Source organism: Peromyscus californicus, unplaced genomic scaffold (genome assembly GCF_007827085.1).
Source record: "Peromyscus californicus insignis strain IS unplaced genomic scaffold, ASM782708v3 Scaffold_15__1_contigs__length_86483966, whole genome shotgun sequence".
Taxonomy (NCBI): domain Eukaryota; kingdom Metazoa; phylum Chordata; class Mammalia; order Rodentia; family Cricetidae; genus Peromyscus; species Peromyscus californicus.
The window spans coordinates 76,710,321-76,731,762 of NW_026294447.1; the positions used below are offsets into that span (position 1 = coordinate 76,710,321).

General features: G+C 37.9%; 1 protein-coding gene across 6 annotated transcripts in view; it reads right to left on the reverse strand.

The window, feature by feature from the left end:
* Positions 1 to 1,121: 1,121 nt before the first annotated feature.
* Positions 1,122 to 21,442, reverse strand: part of Pals1 (protein associated with LIN7 1, MAGUK p55 family member) — a 79,393-nt gene continuing 59,072 nt past the window's right edge. For 5 of the 6 annotated variants that reach the window (XM_052739490.1, XM_052739491.1, XM_052739493.1 and 2 more), the window contains 10 exons: positions 19,179 to 19,340; positions 17,576 to 17,653; positions 15,728 to 15,911; positions 14,765 to 14,836; positions 14,208 to 14,279; positions 11,957 to 12,124; positions 10,973 to 11,175; positions 9,332 to 9,442; positions 4,103 to 4,275; positions 1,122 to 2,374 (listed from right to left, as the gene is read on the reverse strand). In XM_052739490.1, coding sequence (XP_052595450.1) covers positions 2,350 to 2,374; positions 4,103 to 4,275; positions 9,332 to 9,442; positions 10,973 to 11,175; positions 11,957 to 12,124; positions 14,208 to 14,279; positions 14,765 to 14,836; positions 15,728 to 15,911; positions 17,576 to 17,653; positions 19,179 to 19,340 — 1,248 coding nt within the window. In that variant the 3' untranslated portion in view covers positions 1,122 to 2,349. Of the gene's footprint in view, positions 4,276 to 9,331; positions 9,443 to 10,972; positions 11,176 to 11,956; positions 12,125 to 14,207; positions 14,280 to 14,764; positions 14,837 to 15,727; positions 15,912 to 17,575; positions 17,654 to 19,178; positions 19,341 to 21,442 lie in introns of all 6 variants that reach the window. The other variant, XM_052739492.1, reaches the window with a different exon arrangement.

The window sequence follows — 21,442 nt, forward strand, 5'->3', positions numbered from 1 at the left end:
CTCCTGAGAGCGGGGATTATGGGCATGCATCATCACATTCAGCTAAAACTTCAGATGACTTTATGGCTTCACATTAAAAAGTCAAGATTAAACAGTGGGTAAATGTTGTTGGGTTTCGCTAGGAGTGGGCTGACCCAAGGGGAAAGACCAATAGAAAAGAAAGATGGGAGTACATCAGGTTGTGCTGTGGGATGTTCTGTATGGCAAATGTGTTGCTCTGATTGGTTAGTAAATAAAACACTGATTGGCCAGTAGCCAGGCAGGAGGAAGTATAGGCGGGACAAGGAGGAGAAGAATTCTGGGAAGTAGAAGGCTGGGTCAGAGTCACTGCCAGCCTCCGCCATGACAAGCAGCATGTGAAGATGCCGGTAAGCCACGAGCCATGTGGCAAGGTATAGATTTATGGAAATGGATTAATTTAAGCTATAAGAACAGTTAGCAAGAAGCCTGCCACGGCCATACAGTTTGTAAGCAATATAAGTCTCTGTGTTTACTTGGTTGGGTCTGAGCAGCTGTGGAACTGGCGGGTGACAGATTTGTCCTGACTGTGGGCAAGATAGGAAAACTCTAGCTACAAGGTTGCATATATGTAGTATAACTTTTTATGATTTGTAATCTTTGGGAGGTAAACAGTAGGAGAATGAAGTATGTGCCAACAACTAGAAATTCTCAAATCCCTGGCTGCCCTAGAGTGAATTTGCCTATTATACACCTCTTCTCTCTGAAAAGTTTTGTTTTTGCAGCTGTAAGCTGGCTATTTTCAACAGTTTTAGGTTAAAGGCTAGGTCTGGTAGTGCACGCCTTTAATCTCAGCACTTGGGAGGCAGACACAGGTGGATCTCTGGGTTCGAGGCCAGCCTGGTCTATAGAGGGAGTTCCAGGATAGCCAGGACTCTGTGGAGAGACCCTGTCTCAAAGAACAAAGTTTCTTGTTTGTTCCAACAATAAAGAAATAGACTGACCATCTATGCAATTAAAGGACAACCCACGACAAATGGCACTGTGATTTGTATTCCACTCAGACTCCAGCAGTGTTGCTTCTGACAAACCCTTGGAAGAGGAGTGGTCTGGATGTGTACAAACCTTGGCTAGGACCATAATAAAAGAAAGTATTTAACAGCTTTTATGATTTGAAACATAGTTTTACCTTTTATTTTTACAATACAGTGTGCAGTATGACATCTCAAGATAACGAGTGGAGGACAAGACAGTCCTAAGGGAGGTCAACAACGAATGTCAGAGTGATTACCTTCATGAAGGAGAAATCCCTGGTTAATATTTTACACATTCACAAAAATTACATTCAAATCATTCCTTGTCAATATTTACTCCTTAGGCCACGAGAGAAAGAAAACAATCTGGACCAGTCTAAATACTAATGTCCTATTTGTTCTGACATCGGAAAATTTAAGAAATGTTTTGGTTTCCCAAGGACATGTCATTAGCTGATACTATCTACTTTTGTTTCTGAGACAGGGTCTCATGTGGCTGATGGTAACAGTGAGCTGCTGATCCTTCTGCTTCCACTCCCCCAAGTGCTGGGTTTCTGTAGTGGCTGGGGATCTAGCCAGGGCTTTGTGCATGCTAGGCAAAACTCTATCAACTGAGCTATGTTTCTGCCAACCACAATACAGTTTCCAATCAACCACAGAGGGATGGGAAATCAAATTGGCCTTAATACCGGACAATTATATGTATAACACAGCTTTTGTTTGTTTGTTTGTTTTTGTTAGCATAGCTTAACTTTTCACTCTGTTTAGGGACTATGTTGAGCATTAGTACATTCATAATCACTAGGATTTAGGAAAGTTCAGGACATATACTATCCATCTGTGGATATGAGTAAAGAGAACTACAGGATCTCACTGACCTTGAAAATCACAGTCTAAAGTCTGCATGGTGGCATGGCACGTGCCTAAGGATAGGCTCTGCCGGTGAAGGTCATGTGTTTGAGTCTTGATAGCACATGGCCCCATTGTCCCCAGTGGCACTGACACTACTTAAAACTTTACTCAAATCCAATAATATTTTTTGTCTTTTTCTTTTCTTTCTTTCCTTTTGGAGACAGAGTCTCATGTAGCTCAGGCCAGCCTTGAACTCTAGATCTTCCTGCCGGGGTTACAGGTGTGCACCAAGTCTCTGTCAGTCGGTATGCAGATCACAAAGCTCTACTGACCACTGACTACCCTTTCATTCCCGAGGAGAAAACACAGTGGAAAACTGAAAAGATTTCATCTTTTCAGTGCTGAGTATCAATTGACCTTCAATGCTGACAAGGATGTGGACTTTGCATTTTTCTTGCTGTAAACTGGAAGTGTTCAGATTTGAAACTGTACAGCATTCCTTCCTTCAACCCAAGAATGTTCCTTTATTCCTAAGGAAAATCATTTAAAAAATATTTCTAAATAGACACGCTTGCCAGTCAACTACAAAAGGCATGCAAAAACTGAACATAAAAAGACATCACAAACTCTGATTTGTTCCACTAAGATTATCTAGAAGAGAAATCAGACACGTAAACGGCACTGACAGACATCAACAACTGCTGGTGCTAGGTGACAATTCAGTATCATTCCAGTGTTTAGCTTTGGGAACATGACCTGCTGCAGCTAAATAAAATCAAGACATTCACATTGTCACACATTACACTTTGCTTATAGGCTTAAGAAGACTACAACTTAACTTTCCATGCAGATTTGTAGACACTGCATTTTAAAGCTGTAGCTGTAGAAACAGTACAAAAATCCTATTAGTGTCAACATTTAAGATTTAGCAAGCTGTTGTATACCAGTCACAAGGCAGACCTTGTTAGGACAAAAACTTGTCTATACATGCTTAAATAAACTTTCCTCCAATGTCCTTTTCTAAAATGCTCGATGACTTTTAAGTCTTCCATCTGATCTCAAAGTTAGTTGTCATGGTATTCCCTCAGTGTATATGTGTATAAAATTGTATTCCAATGTTGAAGGCAGCTATTTATTAGTCTATTAAATATTAGTATACAGTACAGCAGATTTCCAGTTTGATACTTACATACATAGCACAGTCATAGGTAAAATTCTGTACTCTGATATAAAAATGCAGAAACTGTCAAATGTATTATATCTTTCCATGGAAATAAAAAACTATTTCCATCACAAGGAAGAAACTTCAATGGTCAACACAGTTTATATGAATTCTTGAATCAGAGAAAGGAATCAAGGCTATCAAATCACCACAATTTACTAAAAGAATTTAGAAAATTCTATCTTTAAAAATGTCAGCATCTTTTGTATACTTTTAACTACACTAGAGGCTGCTGAGTGTGCATTTTCATCCACGAAGTCTGAACTAAAAAGTTGGTTCTTCTCTTTTTATTTTTGGTTTTTTGAGACAGGATTTCTTTGTGTAGCCCTGGCTGTCCTGGAACTCACTCTGTAGACCAGGCTGGCCTTGAAATCAGAGATCCACCTGCCTCTGCCTCCTGAGTGCTGGGATTTAAAAGCATGCCCTGCCATGCCCAGCGAAGTTGGTACTTCTGATGGAATGTTTTTTTAGAATGATAAGACATAAAATAAACTTTAAAAGTCGCTCCAAACTAAAGCGGCATTTTTTTCTTTTTAAGAGAAATATTTCTGATGACTAAATCAGTCGTTTAAGAAAATACTGTTATTCCTAGTGCTCAGAAGCACAGTCCCTTCTCCCAATAATCTCACAAAGTCATTTAAGTTAAGTGTTAAATAATGTTAATATTTGTAACTCTGTGAGACATGGAATATTATGTATATACATACCAGTTTTGTCACTGACATCTGACTGAGAAACAGTCAGGAAGGTGAAAACAAAAGGTTTCACCAGGATAAATCAGAAATGCTCTGAAGAAAGTTTCCATTTTAAATCTCCAAACAAGCCAAGGATCCCTAAAGCCATGCACAGGAAGTAAGAGTGTTGTGTACAAACTGCCTAAGGGACCTTTCTCACTAGTTTAAGAGATCTACAGATGGGTCAGCTGCTTATTCTGCCTCCTTCTACCTTATCTCAGCATTGAAGCCATCTTCCTGTTGGTGGTTTGCCAAATAAAGTTCACCATGATGACACAGACTAGAATAGCTGTTTCCTTCACCTTAGCCAAGTAGATGGCACCCACTGAGGTTCAGTGTCCAGTTTGTTAATGAGCCTAAGCAGTTCCTGATAGGCTTTATCAAGATCTGAATTCACAATCGCAGTGTCAAAGTAGTGGCCATTGTTTTGTTCCATCTCCCTAGTCTTCTCAATGATCTCCCTTAACTCTTCAGGCTGCAAAGAAAAAAAGAAAGACTGTGAGGCCACACAGAATACACAGTGAGTCAGGAGTGTCACTATATGGCTTCCTCTGTCTGTGGCAGACCCCAGAGCTCCTTTCTGACCCTTCTCTTGGATCACCTTGGCATCAGTATCTCCAGAATTGTGTTTGAATCCTGGCGTATAGCACTTTCGTTTTCATTTATTTCCATTTTATCTTTATGTTTGAAGAACATGGGCAATTACTTTGAATTCCCTAAAAACTTTCCATTTTCAAACATTTTAGAGCATAATAACCTTTATCTAAAAGTAAAGTAACATTGGGGGCTGGAGAGATGGCTCAGCAGTTAAAACACTACTTTTTCTTACAGAGGACCCAGGTTCGGTTCCCAACACTCACATGACAGAGTTCACAACCATCGGTAACTCTGACCTCCTAAGGGACTGTAGGCATGTGCTGCAGACATAAATGCAGGTAAAACACCCATACACATAAAAATAAATAAACTTTAAAAAATAATAGTAATAGTAATATCTTGTATAATATGGAGTCAAGCTTTCTGACTAGACTAAGTACCTCTAATACATTCTTCACAAGAGCATTTACTTCTGCTGGGCCTGGTGGCACGCAACTTTAATGCCGGCACTCAGGAGGCAGAGGCAGGGGAGTCTGAAGGCATCTTGGTCTACATAGTTCCAAACCACCCAGGGCTACACAGTGAGACCCTGTTTCGAAGACAACAATAAAAGTGCCTTTAAGTGTGTGGCAAATTTAGGCAGAATTAACATGGGAAAAGAAAAGGATTAATACATTGGGTTATCTTTTGCTAAGAAAATCTTGTATCAGTCCAAGATTTAATAACATACTGGGGGAGGTATTCCACTTACTACACTTTAAAACTCTGTTTTTAATGTACAAAAGATTCCCCCTCCTCTCTTTTGAGACAGGATCTGACTATGTATCCCCAGGCTGGCCTTGAATTCTTGGCCTTCCTACTTCTAGTGTGGGATAACAAGTGTATACCGCCACACTGGGCTCTCCTAAGGGCAGTTTTTTATTTTTTATTTAACTTTCTTCTCCTCCAACTCCGTGCCAAGCTATATGGCTCTGGTTGTCCTGGAATTCCCTATGTGAACCAGGCAGGTATGGAACTCACAGAGATCCGCCTACCTTTGCCTCCAGAGTGCTGGGATTAAAGGTGTGTGCTGCCAAAACTGTGCTTGGCCCTACAAAGGACAGTTTAAGATGCAAAAGAACATCCCACTAGAGTTTGGGAAACAATATAAAACAGGTTATTTTAAAATACTGAGTAAAGAATGATATTTAGTGGAAGTAAGCCAGTGGGAAGGCTATAAGGAAAAATTATCCAGAGCCCTACAACAATCAGGCTCACAGTCAAGAAATGGAAACTACCTAACCACACTTGTCAATCAAGACCAGATGTTGAAGTATCACTGTATTGGGCCTACAATCACTGTACTGGGCCCACAAAATGACTTCCACTCAACTGCAAGAGAAAAACAGAAAAAGCATGGCAACTCTTCCATGGCTATTTGGTTTCTATTTTGAAATGCTGTGATTGGGTACTCAAGATGCTTTGTTTACAACAGACTTATAACCAAACACTATGACATTCTTATAAAACCTGTCTACTCAAAGCTTGAGATTAGTTGTTAACAAACTAAAGCATTACTTCATCTTTTTATCATTTACTACCATATATCTGAATTTCTTATTCAAATTATAACCCATGACTCAGATAAAATGTTCTACCTGAAAATTGTATGAACTGAAAAAAATTAACTGTTCATCAAAACCTGACATCCATCACCTCATCCCATCTCCTCTCAAGCCCCTTCCCCAAACCCAGGACAGGTTCCACAACTGTAAGTACAAGACGTTCCACCAGGGGTTTACATTTGGAACCGAGTAAGCAACACTGTCACTAAGACTTGTGTTTACCCACTAGTTATATCATGTGATAAAGTACTGTAAGACTGGTCTACATAGTTTCAAGTCACCAAGGACTACACAGTGAGACCCTGTCTCCAAGACAACATACATACATACATACATACAAATGTAAGTGGAATAAAAAGGCAACCATATATACCACCCTCCAGTCAGCAAGTACAGAGCAGACACTTACAAGCATGGGTATTAAGAGTGGGTGATAGGCCATAAAATAAAATTCAACACATTTCAAAAGATTGACATCTCTTGGGGTCCATTCTCTGATAATGATGGAACTGTAATTCAGTAATGCATTCTTTAAAAATCACCAAATGGGTAAAAATTAACATATTTCTAAATAACCCATGAGTTAAAGATAAAAATGACAGCAGAAAGTAGAAAATATTCTATCAAAATGATAACAAAAATACATCAAAAGTTATCGGGTACAGCTAACAAGTTGCTTACAAATGCCTCCATTTGAAAAGAGGAAAGGCTTAAAAATGATGTAAGGTTTCATCTTCAGAAGTTAGAGCACGTGTGAATGAAAGTCAAAGTGAAGGGGAACTGACTTCAATAGAAAAGAGAAGACAGACTCTCTCGGGCTTTCTACAGGGTTTTGGTAATTTTGTTCAATTTTGACGGCAGTTTCTAATCAATTACTCAACTTCTACAGAAAAGCCTGATGAGACTGTTTTTCCCCTGCCTTGGGAAAGTTAACAGTTTTCTTGAGATACAATTCATGCACCATACAATTTACCAATTTAAAATATACAATTCCATAGTTTTCAGTATGGTTGTAGAGTTTTGCATTAATACCATAATCAATTTCAGAACAATTTTTTCACCCCCACTTGTGGTTTGAATGAGAAAGGCTCATATTTTTGAATGCTTGGTCTCTGGTTGGTAGAACTATTTAAGGAAGGATTAGGAGGTGTAGCCTTGTTGGAGAAGGTGTGCCATTGGGGCTGGGCTTTGGGGGTTCAAAAGCTCACACTAGGCCTAGTCTCTGTCTGACTCCAATGAAAACTCTCAGCTACTGCTCCAGCACCATGCCTGTCTGCCATGCTCCCCACCCCACTGTATGGTCATAGACTCACCCTCTGAAACTGTAAGTGAGCCCCCAATGAAATGTTTTAAGTTGCCTTGGTCATGGTTTCTCTACACAGCCATAGAACAGTAACTGAGACACCACCTAAAAATATTTATAAGCTTGTAGCCATTAACCTTTTTCGCCCATGCCTTAGCAATTACTAATTTATGTCATGTATCCACAGATTGTCTGTTCGGGACATCTCATATGTATGGAATCATATAACCTGTGGTCTAGTGAGTCTGAGTTTCTTCAATTAGCACAGCATTTTTAAGTTTTCCCCTTGTTGCATTATGCACCAGTACTTCTTTCTTCTGTATTGTCTGCTTTTCAAGACATAACAGTAAAGGTACAGGAATCAAAATAGTATGGAATCAGTCTAAGTGCAGAAGAGAATCCAGAAATAAAAGTGCCAGCACAGTGACTCAGCAGGTAAATGAGCTTACTTACCCAGAACCCAGTTAAAGGCAGGAGAATCAACCCCACAAGGCTGTCCTTGGACCTCTACATGTGTCCTGTGGCACCCACCCATCATGCACATACATACACATACCAAATACCATAGGAAAGACAGAGTTCCCAACAAAGATTGTTGGAACAATTTGATATCCATGTTATTTCAAAAACAAAATAAAACTTCCCTGTCACATCACACTATGATTAATTTAACCAAAACACATAAGCTAAAACTAGGAATATTTAAGAAGAAAACATAGGATAATATCTTTACAATTTTTTAGACATGTCTAAAATTCACCAACTATAAGAAAATGAAAAAGTGAACTTCATTAGAATTAAACATTTCTCTGGCAGGGTATTATGGCACATGGCTATACTCCCAGAACTTGTGAGGCAGAGAAAGACAAGAGGTTTCATATTGTTATGAGCTACATAGCAAGATCCTGTTTTAAAACCAAACCAAACCAAACTTATTTCTCATCACTAAATTATAAAAAAAAAAAAAAAAAAAAGACAGCTGGATGTGGACGTGGGTGTAAGCCTTTAATCCCAACACTCAGGAAGCACAAGTAGATGGGTCTCTATGAGTTCAAGGCCACCTGGTCTACACAGCAAGTTTCAGGCTATTGAAACCCATCTTGAAAACAAAGAAACAAAGGACCAAAACAACAAAAAGTACACAAGATGTGGAGAAAATCACTGAAATGTATATGTGTGTAAGGGGTACCAACACAGCTCGGGGGCAATGTGCTCACTACACCAGCTTGGCAACCTCAGTTCAATTCCTGGGACCCAGGTAAAGGTAGAGGGAGAGGAACAATGCCACAAAGTTGACCTCTGACCTTGACATCCACATCACAGCACACAAGCACCCATTTACACAAATGTACACATACATATACACAGTCAAAAATACTAAATGAATACAAAAAACAACCCAACCTTTGAAAAATGACAAGGCTTGAGGTCTTCACAGAAGAGCATGCTCAAATGCCTACATGAGATTTTCATTACTCATCAGGAAAATGCAGATGAAAACCATATATAACATGGACTCCATCAACACATTCAGCAAATATCTAAAATAATTTAAACCTTTGTTCCCTTTCTGTTCCAGATCATGTTGGAAAATGAAGAGAAGAAAAACCAAAACAAAGCTCGGGTAAAAAAAAGACAATTCTGGAAACCTGAAAATGTGGACTAGCTAAGGAGAAAAGTGGGTGATTGCCAAGGGTTTGCTGAGACCTTTCAACAGGGAGGAAGCAGCAATATGATCCCCTTGGAAATGTCAGACCTTTTGGGAGAGTACACAAGTTTTAAGGAGTTCTGGAGGTTCTCATAGGTCTGGGGTTAGCAGAAGGGATAGGGGAGACAGGAGCAGCCCTCTGATTTGGACAGCTGCCATGGTCCAGCCAGCTGCAGCGGCAGCAGTTTTGGGGCAAGTGATATAGAAAGAATAATCAGCTTCATAGCTGATGCTGATACAGCTTCTCAACTCCAGGAGGTAAGATGAGGGAGGTTCCAGTTGGCGTCAGTGGAATGATACGGCACCGTGACAAGTTTACCTTTGGATTCTTGCCTTCTTTGGCTAGCAATGCCCGAAGTCTTTCTTGTGAAGGGGGTGCAATGAAAATGATATATGGTTTCAAATCCGAATTCCGGAGGGTCTTCAAAGACTGTAGAGAGATTTGGGCTTTAGAAATAACTCCCATCATTGAACTACTTCTCCATAATATACAGTGTTAAGATGTCTATAAATATTTCCAAGCATTTTATCATAAATCCTAACATTCTGAGATAGTATCTTCATTCACTGTAAAAGTATATAAATACAAATTCACATATATTATGTAAGCCTAGTATTCTATATACTGAAATAGAGGTAAAAGACATTGAAGGGATTGCAACTGTATAATAAATCACGTGGATTATAATAACCACATTAAAATTCATTTTTGAGGAATCAGAATCTGGGCAGTTGCCTTTCTAGGTGAAGATATTAAAAAGCAAAACCAGAGAGAAAAACTTCCTATACACAGGCCAAAGAGACCCAAGACAAGGCAGATGGTATGCAGTCAGACACTGGACTCACACTGTTCTATCACTGCATTGCTGTGCACGTCAAGTTGAATACTCTAACAAGCAGTATTATACAGACATGCCCTTTCTTATGTGAAGAAACATTAATATGCTAAACTATTTTAAGTCTTATGGTAATATCTGTTAATCCAAATAAAGAATTCCAAAAGAAATTTCAAAGTTTCCTTAGCCCGGTGGTGGTGGTGGTGCATGCCTTTAATCCCAGCACTCGGGAGGCAGAGCCAGGCGGATCTTTGTGAGTTCGAGGCCACAAAGTTCGAACAAAGTTCGAGGCCTGGTCTACAGAGCGAGATCCAGGACAGGCAACAAAACTATACAGAGAAACCCTGTCTCGGAAAAAAACCAAAAAAAAAAAAAAAAAAAAAAAAAAAAAAAACCCAAAAAGTTTCCTTAAATAAAATGTTTATGATTGAAATAGCACAAACCTAGTGCCTCTGCCCTCTAAAAACCCAAACCCAAAACGAACAAACAAAAAACTAATTACTATCTTAGGAAGCCATTGAAGAGTCAACTTCTGTCTGTGTAAATCTACTTAATGCCTACTGATGCTGTGGCTTGAGTTGGTATCAGCAACAGACTCAGCTACATTAATTAAAGTTCTATGTTAAAGCTGAATCATTTATAAAAAGTAAAACATTTCCATAGCAAACACAATCTTTAAAACCCCAAATTTTGAAGGTAGCATTTAAAATGTAAATCTAAGAAGCATTGGCTGGTAATTTTAAGTGTGGGTTATTCTATCAAATAGGTGAATCTAAGGTCCTCTTACTCAGATAATACTGAGTCTTGACTGGGACATGTGTGGCCTTTAAAACTAAGGTTAACCTTTGAATTTTCTAATTTTTCTCAGATCAGAAAAGGTAGTTTCTAGAGACTTAAAGTATAGTCAGTACCAGAGTTAACTATATTTTTAAGTTTCAAAACTATGCACATGTTGAAAGTGACAGAGATTTAGTGACAAATTTGATTTTAGAAAATGAATGGAAAATTGCACGAGAACTTAAATCATAGTCATTCTTGGACCCAAATATAGTTTTTTTTTTCTAGGTTACTTAATAAAATATGCCCTTCAAGTTTAACACTCTAAAACACAATTCTAGCTTTACCTGTGTTCGAAGACTTAAAAGACAGATTTTGCCAGAGTTGATGACTTGTCGTACAGAATCTATGCTGGTTCCATACAGATTTTTCTCAAATTCACCATGCTCAATGAACTTGCCAGCTGCTATATCTGCCTCAAACGCTTGCCGTGACACAAAGTGGTAGTCTCTACCAGCTACTTCGTGGTCCCGTCTATTCCGAGTTGTATCTAAACAAACACAATTAGATAAAAATCATAAACACAAGGGGCTGGACAGAGGGCAGTTAACAGTATAGTCTGGCCTTTCCGTAAGACCTGAGTTCGGTTCCTAACACTCACATCAGGTGGCCCATAGTTCCAGGGTAAATGGAGCCCTCTTCTGCTCACCACAGGCAAATGCACTAACATGCACACACCCCTTCCCCAACATACATAGAAATAAAATAAATCTTTAATAATATTAATAATATGAGTCAGTGTGGAGAGGAGATAAACCCAGGAAGAATTTTTATTTTATAACACATATTATGAAATAATGAGGAAATGTTAAGGGCCTGTGTGTTTAGCACTGTTCCTATGGAGACATGAACAAAAACAATTTACAGTGTCTTAACAGTTAACCTTAGTTACCTTGATCCATTTTGTTTATACTGTAAAACACCACCAACTCACCTCTTCTTAAAGTTTATTTCAGTAAGAGTAGGTACTATGTAATCTGACATTTCTTTTCAGAAATTAGGCCTAAATCGCTATCTTCAACATCAGTTTAAGAATGAAGAATTGAGTTTCCCATGAAATAGGAAAATGGGCCTAAACTAAAATTTATTTAGAAAATCTCCCAGTGCCATACACTCAGGACAATTTTAATTCCTCAAGACCTACCTTTAATAAAAACTTGCCAACAGGTTAGGTTAAAAAAAACTTCCTCTTTCATTGACAACACTCTTTCACTAAATGTCACTGAGATTCTGAGGAGAGCACAGGAAAATGGGAATGTGTCCAGACTTACGAGGGACTGCAGATGCAAAGCGGTCCTTTTCTTTGTTCATGAGTCTCTGACGCAGCTCATTCTGGCCACAGTTCTGGGGACCAATCAAGATAATAGGTCTTTTCCTATTTGCTGGCTGATGGTAAAGTGACATCTCCTCATACGTTAAGATCTCTTCATTGTCATAATCTTTGGGAAAGAAAGAGAAGAATTTCAGCTATAACTAATACCATGTCATAAAGATATGCTTTCTTACATAGAATAGCTAAGTTTTGTTCGTGCTGTTGTGTGTTTGTTTCTGAGGCAGGAGCTTACTCTGTAGTCCAGGCTAGCTTCAAACTTGTGGTGATCCTCTTGCCTCAACCTCCCAAGTTCTGGGATTACAGGTGTTTAAGCCACCCTGTCTGATTTAAAAGTTACTAGTTTGCAGTGACTACTGTACCAGAGGGGACTGTAGGGATAAGCTTATGGGATATGTGTCATTTTCACAGACTCCTCTTATTAGGGCTCCTTTTAGGATCAGCTATAATGGAGAGCAAGCATGGACAAACATCTGCATACCGTGGCTACCACCAGTATATCTGAGAGTGCTAGAATGCTTTCCTGTAGGTACACAAGTTAAAAATACATTATACTTCTACTACTAACGCTTTAATCCAGAATCATGACTCAAAATACAAACTGTAAGGAGTGGGGTGACATCCTAAAAACCCAAGATACACATGAAGCCAAAGCCATCAAGTCAGAACAAATGCAGGCAATTAGCAGCCAGCATGAGGACGAGGCACCAGGAAGTTCCATGAGGGAGGGAACCTTTTAAGTCTTGCTCATGTCCAGCATAGATTTGGGGCTCAGACTGTTTAAATTCCAACTCAACTGTTTAATTAGCTGTAACAATTTAAACAAACAGAAACTTTAATATCTGAACTTGAATCTCTTAGTCTTCAACCTCAAGAAATTTGCTGTGAGATGAAAGTACATCATTTATTGCTATAGAGCACAGCAGGTACTTCAAGTAACAATGACAACTGCTTCTTTTCTCAGTCACTTTTCTTCTGAGCTTCTTCTAATGTGTACAGTCACGTTGGTGACATTCTGATTTCCAGACTTAGTCTCGTCTACATCTGGGGGCTTCGGTCTAGAAGCTCTAGAGCTGTACTTATCACCTTGAGTCTGTTTTAAGAAATAAAATAAGAGGTGCTGGGATGTGGCTCAACAGTGGAATACTTGCCTCACAGAAAGAGAGATCGGGAGTGGAGGCAGAAAGAAAAGAAAATAAAGAAAACAGGGCTCATCCCCACTTAGATCTGCAATGTACTAGCAAACAAAGATATTAATCAGTTTTAGCCAGTAAGATAAAAAATTTATTGACTCTTCTTAGTTACATAATATACCAAGCATAAAGGATACTTGCTTTAGAAAACAATTATTAAAGCTGATTGAATTTTAGATTCAGTATCATATAGAATATCTAATAATCTACTGTGGTGGTGGTGGTGGTACACACTTTTAATCCCAGCACTGAGCAAGCAAAGGCAGGCATCTCTGTTGAGTTCTAGGCCAGCCTGGTCTACAGAGCAAGTTCCAGAAGAGCCAGGGCTACACAGAGAAACCCTGTCTCAAAACACAAATAAACAAGAATACCTAATAATCCTAAGTTTTTCTTTAGGTGTTTAGTTTATGCTTCATATTCTTGAGAAATAAGCGGTGCAGCTTTTAAAGTAGTGCTTCTGACTTATTCCTTGGTTTTTCTAATGTGGACCAAAGCAGGGCTGAGGAATTTAAATGCAATGAAGACCAATCACAAAGGTAATGAGTCCAGAAAACAAGCAAAGGAGAAAAATCACAGGTGGTGGTGACAGCTGACCTAGATTGTAGGCGCCCCAAGTCAGGGCCATAACTGTCAGTCAGTACAGAAAACTGCTGTCCCTGGGAACAGAAACCCAGTGTTAACTGAGTTCAGCATTTTCAGAGATGTTATGACTTTATAACTTCTAATCTTAGCAATCTGTCAAGATAAAAAAAAAACATTCCTGTGTGCCGGCCTTAGCCAGTAAGCAGTGTGCTCTGTAGAATGAGTTGCTTTTGTGACTTAAGATACCGTAGACAAACTTCCTATTTTACTTCAAACACATTTTTTTTAAAAAGAAAATTGTTAGAGACAAGTAATAGTTTTGTAAAAACTTTAAGGAAAAAAAAAACCTACAGGAAACAATTGAATATTACAAATGTTATAAATACAACTCCTGCTATACCTGAGATTAGAACTTACCATCATTTTTATTGGCGTTATATAAAACCTTTTTCCTCTTCTTTTTGTTCTTCTTTGCACACCACAGTTTTCCTGTTGATTAATTAAAAATAGTTATAAATACAGTATTTATTTCCTTAAACAATAATATTTCAAACTGATCTAAGATTTAACACATACTGTTCACAGAACTATTTTTCATTTGTCATTTTCTATTAATTACACACTGTAGACAGATGTCTAATATTTTCATCTTTTCTTACATCTAAAGATAATGAGTTTTGGCCAGGTGGCAGTGGTGCACGCCTTTAATCCCAGCACTTGGGAGGCACAGCCAGGCGGATCTTTGTGAGTTCGAGGCCAGCCTGGTCTACAGAGAGTGTTCCAGGACAGGCACCAAAAACTACACAGAGAAACCCTGTCTCGGGAGAAAAAAATAAGATAATGAGTTTTGCCTCTAATACTCCTTTAATGCATACTCCTTTCTTTCTTGATAATTCTAGTGTGTATATTCAACATGGTTCCAGATGAAAACCCAAGACTCTTAATTTTATTAATACCAAATGTAAGTCTCTAACCTGATTTCTCTGGCTCCTTATCTTCTTCTATGGTTTGCTTCATGGCTTCCCTTTGCTGCTGAAAGCTTTTCCCTTAATAACACAAAGAGAAAGAACAGTGAAACATTTAAGATAAAAGGATAAAAATATTTTTAATCAAAGAGAAAACATTAGAAGTAATTTTTCATACTGCCTTCCAAACCCTTCTGCCAACACAAGAATAATTCCAGCTAAGATATATAGCCTACAAATGTCCTTTAAAAAAAAAAAAAGGTTTATTTTTAATTATGTGGGGGGAGGGCGCAGGGGAGGTGTGCAACGTGGATACTGGAGACCAAATCTGGGTCCTTTCAAAGAGCAGTATGCACTCTTAATTGGGTGTTGCTGAGTCATCTTTCTGCTCCAAGCCTGCAAATGTTTAAGTTTTGACCCAGCTTATCAATCTAATCATATGTATTATTTATTTATTACATATTATTAAAAGATAAATAATCGACAAATATCAGAAAACCTAATAGTTGAACTTTAAATAAAGTTTCAATGAACATTACTATATATAAAGTACCATGCTGGGACAGATAATGCTTCTGCTCACTGAGGATTATCTCAAATCAGACATATAATTCTAGACATTAACTTTCGAAGTAATATGCAGTAGGCATTCTTCATTTTCTGCTTCTAAGACACCATCAACATACATATTCATTGGCATTTATTATTCATAATTTCTCCTTTTGTTTTCATGTATGTGTGATAATGATTTCATTTCTATCTTTATTACCAATGATACAGACAAGTAGAAAAGATTTTAATGTAAGAGGTTTTCAAGGTGACTAACCTTCATATTCTCAGATCTCTGTCTTCAAGTAAATTAGGGAAGGAGATGGTACAGATTATGATTCTAGGCCTCTGTATAGCTAAATACATGTCCGACCACTGGGCTGTGCCCTCAGTCCTTCAAATGCTTTCAATCTTGTCTCTTACCTGGAACAAGTCCAGCTAGAGGCTGATTGTCTTCATCCCCCTCTCTATAGGCCTGCCACCAATTCGGATCTTCTTGACTGATCACATGAAGTATATCTCCTTTTTGAAAAGACAGACCTAACTCTCGACATGGAACATAAGGGTCATCTGAAGGGTCATAGTCAAAATGAGCTTTTACATGGATCTGAAACATAAAAAGGGTAAAAATAGAGCAAGAATAAATAAAATGGTAAAGCATAATATCTAGAACAAACGTAACATGTGTTACAGCAGTGCAGAGAAATGAACTAAAAGGGCATTTAGTTAAGTAACAATACTTTAGGGTAGGATTGATTCACTTAAGCTCATCTGTTGATACCTCTGTAGACTACAAAGAAATAGAAGACTATTCAAGCTGGGTTATTGTTAACAGCTAACAAAGGGCAAGGTAAGCAGAATAGGAACAATCTGACCTGTGAAAACAGTGGTCCTCAGTAAGGTATGCAGCTTCTAAAGCACCACTATGAGAAAAGGCAGATTAATCTCACCAGGTCCCATGGAAGTGTCCATTTCCCTGGGGCTGTCATGGCTGGCAGGCTTCATGATCGGTAAAACTGCGCCTTAGTGGCTCAGTGTTTCTTTTAAAAGTGCATATAACTAGCACGTTCCACACTGCTAAATTATCTAAATCAGGATGGTCAACTGGGAAAAATATCCTTACCATATTTGACCCAAATCTATGCAATCCATTTATAGAAAATAAAATACAAAGAACTAGTGTTTCTAGAAATGAGGACAATGTTTATGTTGGGCATAAGGTGGACTACAAGGCGAATAGTGGCTAAAGGGGATACAAGGTTGGGATTTTTGATGCAGATGACATTGTGGTTCTTTAATTGGGTGTTATCTGCAAATACAGTAAAGATCCTTTGTCCAATTTGCAAGTGGGGTCTGTTTACCTAAGAGGGTTCCCTAGGGAACCTTCTATTCTTGATATGAAAACAGACATTTGATGTAATCATATGCTACACAACTTATGCGTTTAGTAAATTCAGAGGCAGGCTAACCATCGATAGTGGTAGACTATTTTAACTCTCCTGCACTCAATACTGATGAGGGACTATTCCTGTTCTCTCCCTATTCCCCAATCGCACATCTAAGGAACCACTGATAAATTTCTGTTTCTATGGATTTACCTATTTTTGGATAGTATATAAATGAACCAGTAAAGCCTTTTGACTGGCATAAGTTTTCCAAGTTCATCTTTGTTGTAGCATATACTCACACTTTAGCCCCCTTTTTTTTTTAATCAAATAGTATCTCAGTGTACAAACAAACTACACTATATTTTCTGATATTGCTGGTAGCTATTTTTAAGTTTTTTTTTTTAACTTTTTGGCTCTTACAAATAATACTTGCATGAATATTCATGTGCAAGTTGTTCTATGAATATATGTTTCTAATTATCTTCAATATATACTTAATAGAAATTGTTGGGTTGTACAGTAATCAAGTGTATCATTTAATAGAGCTGAGTTAAACATTTAACATGCAGCAATACACTAAAGTAATGAGTTACATATATTTGTAAAAGTACCTTTCTCCTCAATTTTACTGAGCTAAAGTCAATTATAACTGTAAACATCAATGTCAAGAATAACAAAAATTCTGAGACTGAAGTATGTTGTATATTTTACTTTTAAAAAGTTCAGAGTTTACTACATTTTAAATGTTGATATTTTATACTTATTTTAATAAAATCACCCAATTGCTCTGTTTTTACTTATCACTCTATATTCAGTGAAGTTTCTGATACAGAAAAGTAGACGTCAAGGAACAATAAATAATAAATATTTAAAAGTTACTTACTACAGTTTCTTTAGCAGGAGGAGGCTTGATCTGTTGACTAGGAATCAGAACAAATGTCAAAGTACCATGCATATCAGACTGTAACAGAAAGGTTAAACTACTTTAGAAATCTTTATGAAAATCATTCCACTATCTTATGATTACACTCCCTAAACAGGATGATCCCAGTCCTCCCGGAAAACATTTTCCATTCTCAGATGCTGTCTTTCCCAGATTTAGTCTTTCTGTTCTACTGTTTACTGTATTGGGTTGTACAGCTAGGTTCATAATTACTGCTCAGTACAGAACTAGCTGTTTTCAGACATACCCAGCCTAGACAGCAATCACCACAAATTTTGGTCATAACAAAACAGGGAACAATGCTCAACCTAAGACACTCACCAATGAAATGGGCTACCAGTGACACCCAATGACACTTTGCTCTATCAGAGCAATGGGCTAAGATTTGGTGGAAATGAAGATATGGATATTTTCTAGCTTTTACAATAGATATCAGCAGGCAGTAGACATACTGTAACAACTGATGCTAAATAATTAAGAATATAAACACTGTTTGTCTCTGGGAGTACTGGCTGATGCTTCTAATGCCAGCACTTAGGAAACCATGGGAGGAGAATCACCAAAAAGGTCAGTCTAGGCTACACAGTGAGTTTTACCTCAGCCTAGATTAAGAGTGATACCTTATCTCCAAAGAGAAAAATCATAATTTGTACTTCTGTACAATATGATCAAAAATTCTCAAAAAGACAATTATTCTGAGTGTGGCAGCAAATGACTTTAATCCCAGTACTCAGGAGGCATGGATAGGTGCATTTCTGTGAGTTTGAGGCCAGTCTAGTTTACATAGTGAGTTCCAGGACAGCCAGAATTTCATATGAAATGAATGAATGAATGAATGAATGAATGGGGGAGGGAGGGAGGGAGGAAGAAAGAGAAAGCAAGAAAAAAGAAAAAAAAGAAAGAGAACGAGAAAAAGATGGTTCATCAACTAAGATCACTTGTAGCTCTTGCAGAGAATTTGGGTCTGATTTCCAGTACCCATAGGGTGGCTCACAACCATATGTAACTCTAGTTCCAGGGGATCTAATGCCTTTTCAGAATTTCTCAGGTATCAGGCATGTACATGGAGCCATACATACATGAAAACAAAACACTTATACACATAAAATAAATAAATCTTAAAAAATTGTTTTTATAAAGGTAATTAGAAGTGAGTACCTGATTATACTAGCACTGCCTAATAGATATGTGCTGTGGCCATCTCTCAAAATGACAGCCATTAACTACACAATAAGTCTTGGTCAATTGTAGCTAGTGAGAATGAGAAACTGAATTTTAATTTAATTCACCAGGCATGCACAGGGTGTACAGACACGCATAAAATAAAAACAAGTTTTTAAAAAATAATAAAAGGAAAAATAAAGTTGTTATAATAAAGTGCAAACAAACCCAAACCCAAAAATAAAATAACAGAAATTGACAAATACTGTAAAGTTAGGCTAAAGACTATCTTATACTCAGTGCTCTGAAATAATCCTTTCTAAGTTTAATAACAAGACAGGTTTTCAAAGGAATCGATTATTACTCTACAGTCTGAACGTACCAACAAGTCAAAAACCTCATTGACATCTTTCCCCCGAATTTCAATGCCGTTGATCTCCAGAACTTCATCGCCTTCATGTAGGAGTCCACTCTTCTCTGCGGCTCCTCCTTTCACTATCCGGCTGATGATGACAGAGTCCATTTCATTACGAACTGTAGCACCCTAAAAACACCCAACATCTAATTTAAACATAAAAATGTAATTTTTGTTAAGCACTTCACTTTTAAATTCTATTTATTTAATCTAATAAAACTAGCCTTTAATTTATCTTGAGGATAAATTTACTCACATTCCAACAGTAATAACTGTAATTACACATGAAAGCAAAGCATCCCCCCAAACATTTCCTGCTTCAGAAATACTTTATTCATTAAAATTCTGAAATCACACAGATTTCTGGAGCATATAATAACAGAAAATGTACTCAGTGTTTAAAGACATAAAATGGTAATTGTTTTCTTCTGGATCCTATTCCAACAACTAGAAAACATCTAGGCATAATTAATAAACACAGTGCCTAACTATAAAGAATTTCTTAAAATTCAAAATACAATTATGGGATAAATAGCAATATGGTTAATTATGCAAATGTTAAAAAACAGCTGCAGCCATCTCACATTAAAATGTATTAAATACTAATATCTATTATACAAATTTGAAGAACAGTGAAAAAATATACACTTAAAAGCTAGAAATGTAAGATACAAGATAAAACTTATTTTCTGGGGCTCAGTGGTTAATAGCCCTCGCTGTTCCTTCAAAGGACCTCAGTTTTGTTCCCAGCACCCACACTGGACAGCTCACAAACCCCTGTAACTCCAAAACCAATTCCTTTTCCTGGCATCTTCATGTACCTGCATGTATGTGGTACACATACATACACTCTAGCATATACACATACACACAATAATTTTCTTAAGAATTTACTTTAACATTGTCATAACTTTCCTTTTTATTCTCCTGGAAGGAACTAGTTACATAAACTGCTTATACATTCTTTTTAAAGATTATTTTTATTACTCTATTTGTGTATTTGTGTGTGCACGCTCGTTTGTGCACGCCCCAGAAGTCCTAAATATAACACCAGCAGCACAAACACTGAGCACAACAATTAATAAATGGGACCTCTTGAAACTGAGAAGCTTTCGTAGGGCAAAAGACACGATCAATAAGACAAAAAGACAGCCTACAGAATGGGAAAAGATCTTCACCAACCCCACATCTGACAGAGGGCTGATCGCCAGAATATATAAAGAACTCAAGAAACTAGACATCAAAATACTGAACAATCCAATTAAAAAATGGGCGACAGAGCTAAACAGAGAATTCTCAAAAGAAGAATCACAAATGGCTGAAGGACATTTAAAGACATGCTCAACATCCTTAATCATCAGAGAAATGCAAATCAAAACGACACTGAGATACCACCTTACACCTGTCAGAATGGCTACGATAAAAAACACTAATGACGCCGGGCGGTGGTGGCGCACGCCTTTAATCCCAGCACTCGGGAGGCAGAGCCAGGCGGATCTCTGTGAGTTCGAGGCCAGCCTGGACTACCAAGTGAGTTCCAGGAAAGGCGCAAAGCTACACAGAGAAACCCTGTCTCGAAAAACCAAAAAAAAAAAAAAAAAAAAAAAAAAAAAAAAAAAACCAAAAAAAAAACACTAATGACAGTCTATGCTGGAGAGGATGTGGAGCAAAGGGAACACTCCTCCATTGTTGGTGGGAGTGCAAACGTGTACAACCACTGTGGAAATCAGTATGGCAGTTTCTCAGAAAATTGGGAATCTATCTACCTCAAGACCCAGCCATACCACTCTTGGGCATATACCCAAGGAATGCTCAATAATACCACAAAGATACATGCTCAACTATGTTCATAGCAGCACTATTCGTAATAGCCAGAACCTGGAAACAACATAGATGCCCATCAGCTGAAGAATGGATTAAGAAAATGTGGTACATATACACAATGGGGTACTACTCAGCAGAGAAAAACAATGACAGCATGAAATTTGCAGGCAAATGGATGAAACTAGAAAATATCATCCTGAGTGAGGTAACCCAAACCCAGAAGAACAAACATGGTATGTACTCACTCATAAGTGGATTCTAGACATAAAGCAAAGAATAATCAGACCGCAACCCAGAGAACCAGGAAGGCCATATAGCAGGGGGGACCCTAGGATGACTGAGGCTTATAGTAAGTTTTGGTTTTATTCAATTACTGGGCAAGCCTCAATTAAACATTTCACTATTAG